This window comes from Octodon degus, unplaced genomic scaffold (genome assembly GCF_000260255.1).
Source record: "Octodon degus isolate 3935 unplaced genomic scaffold, OctDeg1.0 scaffold00076, whole genome shotgun sequence".
Taxonomy (NCBI): Eukaryota; Metazoa; Chordata; class Mammalia; order Rodentia; family Octodontidae; genus Octodon; species Octodon degus.
Window position 1 is genome coordinate 4,256,361 of NW_004524652.1, and position 8,462 is coordinate 4,264,822.

The 8,462-nt window shown below is 53.1% G+C and overlaps 1 protein-coding gene across 1 annotated transcript; it reads left to right on the forward strand.

Annotated features, from left to right (window-relative positions):
• Positions 1 to 7,333: 7,333 nt before the first annotated feature.
• On the forward strand, positions 7,334 to 8,238 carry LOC101589297 (ras-related protein Rab-13). Its single transcript, XM_004635858.3, has 2 exons — positions 7,334 to 7,948; positions 8,044 to 8,238. The coding sequence occupies exons 1-2, from the start codon at positions 7,415 to 7,417 to the stop codon at positions 8,119 to 8,121; spliced, it is 612 nt and encodes a 203-aa protein (XP_004635915.1). The 5' UTR covers positions 7,334 to 7,414; the 3' UTR covers positions 8,122 to 8,238.
• Positions 8,239 to 8,462: the final 224 nt, after the last annotated feature.

The following is an 8,462-nucleotide window of genomic DNA, read 5'->3' on the forward strand; positions in this document are numbered from 1 at the left end:
TACTCTAGCATCCAAGCCTCCAGTTTTGCTCCGGCAGCCAACGTCATGATCCCAAAGCGCAGACCTGCCCACGCCCTGCCGCAGTGAACACAGCTCAGTGACTCCATGTTTCCCTCTAGTGTTTCACTCCTTGGTTCAGACACACTCCTTATCTGGCTCCTCCTAGCTCTCTCAACTTGTCATTAGTCTACAAGACAGGCAAACCTGAAGGTAATCAAAATAAGCCAGACACAGGACAAATACACCTGATCTCACTTGCTGGAGGAATCCAGAAGAGTCCAACTCATACCAGAAGGGAGTGCAATTTGGTCGTCATGGAGAAGCGAAGGAAGTGCCACTCGAAGGTACAAAGTTTCATTCAGGCATGAGGAATCAATTCGAAAGATGAACTTTACAATATACTGCTCTATGACGCACTTAGAAATCTCTTAGGAGAGAAGGAAAGTGAGCTAACTGGACTGATCTCCCGGAAAGAACACCTTCTATGCCCAGCAGGGCAAACTTGCTCAGAGTCCGCAGGGATCTCGAAGGCCCCTTTCAAGCGACAGCAGCTCCCTCCGGGGTGAAACCAGAGCCCAGTATCAGCAGACCCAAGCCGCGCTCTGGAACCAGAAACTGCGCCCTCTCTTCACGCTCAACGCACGTCCACCCAGCAGGCCGCCTCCACGCCATAAAAATGGGAGTGAGGGGGCTGGAGAGATGGCTCAGTGGTCTAAAGCACGTACTTGGAACAAGCTTGGCAAAGCACAGGGACCGCGGTTCAATCCTCCAGCACCACATGCCAGCCAGCCCCGCCCCCTGGTGGGCTGAGCTGGCCACACACACACACACACACACACACACATACAATAAATGTTAAAATAAAAAAAATTAAAAAAAAAAAAAAAATGGGAGTGAAATCCCGGCTCCCTCACTGAACTGCCCAGGAAGAGCCTCGCCTTCCAGGTCACGCGTGGCGAGGAGTTTCCAGAGAAGGAACTGCCAAACACGGGCTGAGGCGGAGGGCGACATTTTAATACTGGGAACAGCAGTATAATTTGGCCTTCCTGAGAAAATACAGCGGTGTGTTTGTGGTGTTGGAGCCTTCACTCTCTATTTGCTAAGAACCGTCTTTTCTCACCCAAATTTGATGAGGGGGAGACAGGCGTGGCTCGCTCCACAGCATCCCACTGCAAAGCGCAAGCTTAATTCTTCCTATGCAAGCAATGGGTACCAGCAAAGTATGTGGGTGAGTAAACATTCCATCCCGGACGATGGTGCAGGGTCATGTGACCATGCCTGAACCAATCGCTGCTTTGTATTAGCTGGCACACGCTGATTGGACATTCCTAGGTCACGTGCCCGCCTTCCCAGCTGTTGGATTTCCTATGTGATGGAGATGTCTTGCCGTGGAAATTTGAGCATCAGAGAATAGCAGACAGGGTGTAGGATACTCGCAGAGCTTGCGCCTAGTACTCAGTGTTTTGTTCAGATCATTATGTGCATCCCCAGCCTCCGGACCACACCATATATGCTTTCCTAGAGCAGCTTTCTCTGTTGCTCTTTGACGTTCCTCGGAAGAGGCCTCCTGGGAGGCTAAGCATGAGGGTGGGCTCCACCGTGACACGCCTATTTTTCCAGCCAGGGCCAAGGGCTGGAAAGACCCAGAACTCTTTGCAAACATCTTGCACCTTGCCTGAAGTGACATGCCCTTCTTCTCCAAGGAACCTTCTTTTCATCCTTTGAGACCTCTTTGGTAAAGCTGAATGGAAAGGTCATAAATGACAGGAACCCAAAGAGCAGGTTCAGACTAAGGAGAGATTTACAGGCTTGGAGTAGAACCAGGGCTGTGGGTTCCGGACTATGTCTCTCTCTGACTTCTCCACACCTGTCCGTCCTGAGCCCTCCTCCCTTGGGTGGGCAGGACTGTGCCGGCACCTGTAAGAATGGCTGTGGGCACCTTTAGGTCTGCTCTCTAGCTTCCATGCACAGAAGGGGGTGATGGCTGGGTAGTGCCTGGAGTCGGAGCCTGCTTGTGGTAGGAGCCATTGCTAATCCCATTTGGAAGCATGTGGGCCAAGCAGAGAACCCTACACACATAACTGTAGAAAGCCTGCTGCTGGATGAATGGGTAATGTCAAAATCATAGCTTGATCAGGCAAAATTAAACAAATGGGAAGAAATAAATAAACGGGAAACTGCTGCTATTAGAGGGAGACCATGGGTTGATCAACTTATTTGTCATTCCCACACCACTGATTACCCATCCTGAAAACTCTGATTTGTAATCGGGTGAGGTGGTGGCAGACAGGGGCCTGACTCTGAAAGACTGAGATTTCAGATCAGCCTGGGCTACACAGCAGCAAGACTCTGTCCCAAAACAAGCAAGAAACCCTTTCATTTGTGTGGATTTTTTTTCCCCCGCTAAGGGTTGAGGGGAATTTAAGGTGCTGCTGGAAAGAAAGGCAGCATGGGTGGGTGGTGGCCAGCACAAACAAGAAGGGCCTTCTGTGAAATCCTTTCCTGTGGTCCCAGTCCCTCTGTGGGGTAGAAGACTGACTCAGGAGATAAGTGAGACTGGGTGTGGATTTCCATGTTAGTTCTTTCCTGCAGGCCATTTATTGAATGCTATGACTTGGTGATTACCCATGAGGCTCTGCCCCCTCCCTATCTTGTGTCCAGTTGCCCCACCAGCAGCGTGATATGAGGCTCCGTCTCTGCGGTGCTGGGCTCTGATTAGACCCGCAGGATCTCCTTCCTAGCTCCTGGAAGCTCCCCACCCATTGGCGCACCCACCCAGTCACCTGCTGGCTCACCTGTCCCCCAGGTGTGGTTCTCAACCAAAGGAAATATGCCGTGGTCTGTGTCTGCGTTCTCAGCTCAGAATCGTTTCTCTCTAAAGGTATTAAGGAAGGGCACATTGCATAGCTCTGGCCTTATGCTTCTCGTTTCCTCTCTTTTTTTTTTTTTTTTTTTTTTCGGAATCAGGGATTGGACTCAGGCCCTTGCACTTGCCAGGGAAGCACTTATTCCACTGAGCCATCTCCCTGGCCCCACATTATTCATTTTTGCTTTGTTTTTATTTCTTTTCTATCTTCCACTTAAAGAGTTTTCCTGGTGTTTGTGAGCTCTCTGCTTCCTCTTCATATTTCAAAATTAGAAAAGTGAAAAGCAGTCTCAAAGGTCTGGTGCCACACACAGGGCCCACCAGGCGGCTGTCTGTCCTGGCAGGTGGCATGGCCAGGCTGCCGGCTACCCATTTTTCACTTTAGGGTTTGTGCTGTCCATCGGCTTGTCCATCTTCACGGTGACCGTTCAGCCTGCAGGAGGTCATAGGGGACACAGGGCCTGGCCTCCTGGCTCTGAAGTGAGTCACAAAGGGGACAACAGTGACAACCTGCCTCTTCCTAGAGCCTCTGGGGAATCTTCACACTGTCACTGCACCTGCGCCTCCATTTCCAACTGTCACGGAGCTCACAATTCCTGGGACCCTTCAGACCTCTGCCCATTGAGTTTCCTGTCTCCCCCACCAACCCCAGAGCCAGGTTCACCTGTGTTTGCTGTGGAAGCCAGTTACCACCGCAGCTCCCAGACTTCACAGATGTCTCGTCCCTCTTTTCTTTGCCCTTTTGAAGTCACATCACCTCCTCCTTTCTTTATCAACATACCATGTTTAATGCTATTTCTGGAGAAAAATACAGCAATGTAAGCAAATATGTTTTCCTAGAGCCTAAGTGGATGCTTTATTTGGAGATGTGCATTGGAGAGATGGAAGGGACAATTCTGATGACACTCTAGTGATGCCCTAAAGATAGAAGTGTCCTGGCGCCTGAGGAGCCTGGCTGCCCTCAGGACGTGGCAGCCCTGATGTGAGTCTGTCCAGACTGTCTGTCCATCAGTAGAGAAGGAAAGTGACAGTGTTTTCTATTGGGCAAAGTCAGTGTGAGGATTATGTAAATTAACGAATAGAAAGACCTACCACAGAATTAGCAAAGGTAGCAAGTGCTGCGCTCGCTGGGGCTGTAGATCATTACTGCCAGAGGTTGGTCAGGTGGATGAAGAGCTCTGATCCCCGCAGCTCCACATGTCACATGCACGGGGCCACACCATCAAAGCAAAGCAGACTTTGCTGGGATCCTGGCATGAGCCTATCGTTCTGCTCCTTTCCTTGTTCTCTTAGTTTGGAATCTTGAGGCATGAGTTAGGAAGGCTGCGTCTCTATTTTACAGCCTTGTTTTCTGTGGTTGGCATCATACCATTCAACCAAGTGCACATCCTCGCCTTTAGGAATCCAGCTCAGCCAGAGCTCCCACATCTCCCCAGACAGACGCGGGTGTGGGAAGTCAAGAAGAGGCCTTCAGATGAGATTCGGTTCCACTAACTCAGGCAGACAGATGACAGGAGTCAACGGCTGCGGTCAACAGGCCCGTTAGCATTTCTTTTGTCCAAGAAAGATGTGGTAGGCTCCCGTCATGCCCATCCATCAGCTAGCGGGAGGCAACCTATGTGACAGCCCTCCAAGTGTAGCTCAGCTATCTGGAACCAGACAGGAAGGAGCAGGAAAGTGGCCCTGAGCGGCAGTAGCACAGTGACCAGAGTGGCTCAGATGGATCATTTGGGGACGCTACTACCCTGGAGTTGCGAGGTGTCCCATCTTTTCTACAGTTCAATGTACTTAGGACTCACATCTAACTTTTAAAAGTGGTTGATAGAACTTGCCAGGCACAGTGTGAGCTTTCTAAAAGTTCATTCTTCATTCTTGTGCACATCCGTCCTCACGGCTACCGCACAGTGCACCCAGCTGCACCCCTCAGGTGTGGCTCTCCTTGCCCTGGACAACGCCAGCATCTGGCCCGGAGGAGCTCCTCAGTCCAGTCGTCAGTGACGCTCACAGCTCATTCCCCTCGGGTGATGTGTGTGGTGTCAGATTCCAGGACAGCAGAGAGGGCAGCTGGCTGAGGGGACCAGCCTCCCTTCCAGAACACAGGAAGAGATGCTGGGACTTGACTCAGAAGATGAGAGAGCCGCAAGGGCAGTACCAGGGGAGAGGAACTCACAGTGAGGAGGCTCACAGGGGAAAGCCAGAGGCTCTTGGAGACCGGCGAGCGGGCTGCAGACGAAGCCCAGGACTCCGAGGGGTGAAGGAGGGCAGGAATGATGCCGGGGACATGGACAGGGCAGTGGTCCTGGAGCTGCTCAGTCCAGTGACCTCATGGCCAGATGTCTCCAGTCCGTGAGAGGGCAGGAGTAAGATTCAGGCCGTGCGCACGTAGTACCTAGCGTGCCTGTCCTGTGTGGGAGCAAATAGTGTGGCAAGCAAAAAGCAAAACCACAAACACAAGACCAACACAGGACCGTACACCTGGGCCTTCCGCTCCCACCCGTGGGCTCACAGAAGCCAGGGGAGGCAGCGTGACTGGCCATGCCGGTTGTGCTGCTCAGACAGGTCTCTCTGTGGACCAGCTCTGCAGCTCCTCGATGCACAGATGCTGGAATGGCGTGAGACTCACGGCAGCACTGGGTCCCTCCAGGCCCCTCCAGAGGGGCTGACCACAGAGGGAGGCTTCAGACCTGACCGGTTTCCTATCACCAGCTCCAGGTGTTATGGGTTAGATCCAAAATGACCCCGAAAGCCCCACACATATGGAAGGCAACTGAATGGGGAGAGGGGATTCTCATACAAGGATCCACACTTGGATGAGTTCAGTAGCTGAATGTGCTATCAGGGGCGGTGGTCAAAGCACGTGCGGTGGCCAGGCCGGGCACGTCCTTGTCTCCAGCTCCTTCCTTAGCTTTCTGCTTCATGGTCACCATGATCCACAGCCCTCCGCCGCGCTGCCCCCGCACTGGGTGTCACTGCCTTGGACCCAGCCGACTGTGGACTGAACCGGCATAAACCGCTCCTCATTGAAGTTGCGGGTGCTGAGCATTTTGTCCCAAAGGAAGAAAACTGATTAATACAGCATTGCCTCAGGTCACTAATGCTTTAGTTTACAAACAGTGTGTTGGAGAACAAAAGCATCTGGCAAAATTTCGGTTGTACTTGCAAACTCTACGTGAGACCAAGGCCCTCCTCCCTGCACCAGCACAACGTGGCCATCTTCTCTGAAATCATGGAGCAAGTTAAGCTCATGAACCGAGGCATCACTGCACGCCAGCATTCTGTCCCATGAAAGCACTTCACTGAGTGACCCACCGTACAAGGTGACAGTCGCTTAGGGAGAATTCAGAGATGGGGCACTTTGGAAACAGCAGGTTTGTGTGCACCTCACATAAATGAAGAAGAGATTTTTTTTTTTTTTCAGAAAAAGTACTGGGAATTGATTTGCTTTGGAAACTGAACAGACCTTAATCAGTTTTGTTTTAAGAAGAGCTGGGGGGCCAGGGAGATAGCTTGGTGTCTAAGCACCTATTTGGCAAATGCATGGACCCAGGTTCAGTCTCCTTTACCACATTCCATGTCAGCCCCTCCCCATGCTTGCCAAGCCAGCCACCAAAACCGGGCAAGGTAGTGTACTCCTGTAAGCCCAGTGCTGGGGCATGAGGGGGTGGGTAAGACAGAAAGATCACTACAAGTCCAAGCTGTGTAGTGAGACCTTGTACCAAACAAATAAATAAACAGACAGTAGAGCCCTCATGCCTTCCTTAGGATGCATTTGGCCACAAAACGTGACAAGCGTGGCTCCAACCAGCACTGGCACATTCTTCTCGTGCAGCAAGAAGGCCGCAGCCCGGCCCCCCGCACCACATCAGGCTGCGCAGGGGGCTCGGAGGAAACCAGGCTTCTTAGAAGGCCGCAGCCCGGCCCCCCGCACCACATCAGGCTGCGCAGGGGGCTCGGAGGAAACCAGGCTTCTTAATCTCAGAGCACAAGGCTATTTCCTGGTGTTGTGCCCCAGGCAAGGGGACCAGGAACTCAGGTGGACAGAGTCCTCATCAGGAGGGTGGGCTCCCCAGAAACCCAGGCACACCCTGCGCCGCCTCTCAGAGCTGCCCTGACCTCACACTCCAGGCTTTGAGGGGAGGGAGTGATCAAGTCCCCCTCGAGTTAAGACTCTTCAGTGAAACAAACCAAGCTGCTCTCCTGGGCTTCAGGTACACCATAGCGGTGGAGAAGGAAGTTCGCAGAACGCACGGATGAGCTTGGAGTCCTTCGGCATCCAGCTCTCCAGGGGCCCACGGGCTCACCCGCTGTGAAAGCCCAGAGGACATCGTGGGCAGGTGCCCCTCCCGAAGGCTCTCATTTGCATGCTGTCGGCTCTACACTCCGTTCTTCAGTTTTTACAATTTGTCAATGTTAATAATGTGGTGCACAAAGAAAAGTGTTTTCTGCTTCTCTTGAAAACTCAGGGCTTCCTGGCCTGGGCCCGCGCCGGCCTCCGCTCCGCTGCGGTCCCCCGGGTCTGCCCTCCCACCCCGTCCGGCCCGGGTCGCCATGGCCAAGGCTTACGACCACCTCTTCAAACTGCTGCTTATCGGGGACTCGGGGGTGGGCAAGACGTGTCTGATCATTCGCTTTGCGGAGGACAACTTCAACAGCACGCACATCTCCACCATCGGAATTGATTTTAAGATCCGCACCGTGGACATAGAGGGGAAGAAGATCAAACTGCAAGTCTGGGACACGGCTGGCCAGGAGCGATTCAAGACGATAACCACTGCCTACTACCGTGGAGCCATGGGCATCATCCTGGTCTATGACATTACCGATGAAAAATCCTTTGAGAATATTCAGACCTGGATGAAGAGCATCAGAGAGAATGCCTCTGCTGGGGTGGGGCGCCTCCTGCTGGGCAACAAGTGTGACATGGAAGCCAAGAGAAAGGTGCAGAAGGAGCCGGCAGACAAGCTGGCTCGAGAGCACGGAATCCGGTTTTTCGAGACAAGCGCCAAATCCAGCACAAATGTGGATGAGGCTTTCAGTTCCTTGGCCCGGGACATCTTGCTCAAGTCGGGGGCTCGGAGACTGGTGAGTGGGCGCTTCGGGACTGGGTCCCCCTGGGAAGATCCCTGGGAGGATAGGTCCTGGTCTCACCCCCTGATCCCTGGGCTTTCTCCCCACAGGGAGATGGCAGCAAGGTCTCTAGTGGCGCCCTGCAGCCCTACGACAGGAAGAATGCGAGCAAGTGCTCCCTGGGTTGAGGCCCTGTTGCTGCCTACCCGCCCTGAAGGCCAAGCCCAGAGACACAGCAAGAGACATAGCAGGGACTTGGGATAGGTGCACAGGCAGGGAGAAGAAAGGGAAGGGGAGAGAAGAGGTGAGGAAGGCAAGGGAAGGAGAAGGGGGGAAGGATAAAAGTATGTGAGAGATGGAGGGGGCAGGACGGAGGGATGGGGGGGCCTCAGGCCTCTAGGCCTCCGCTATGCCTGGGTTTTCAGGACAAACCTAAATGTAAGTCCCCTGGTTTACTCTGTTACTGGCTGGGGTTCAAATGTCCATCAAGAGACCGGCTGGGCACCACTCTCTGAAGACTTGTCACTTT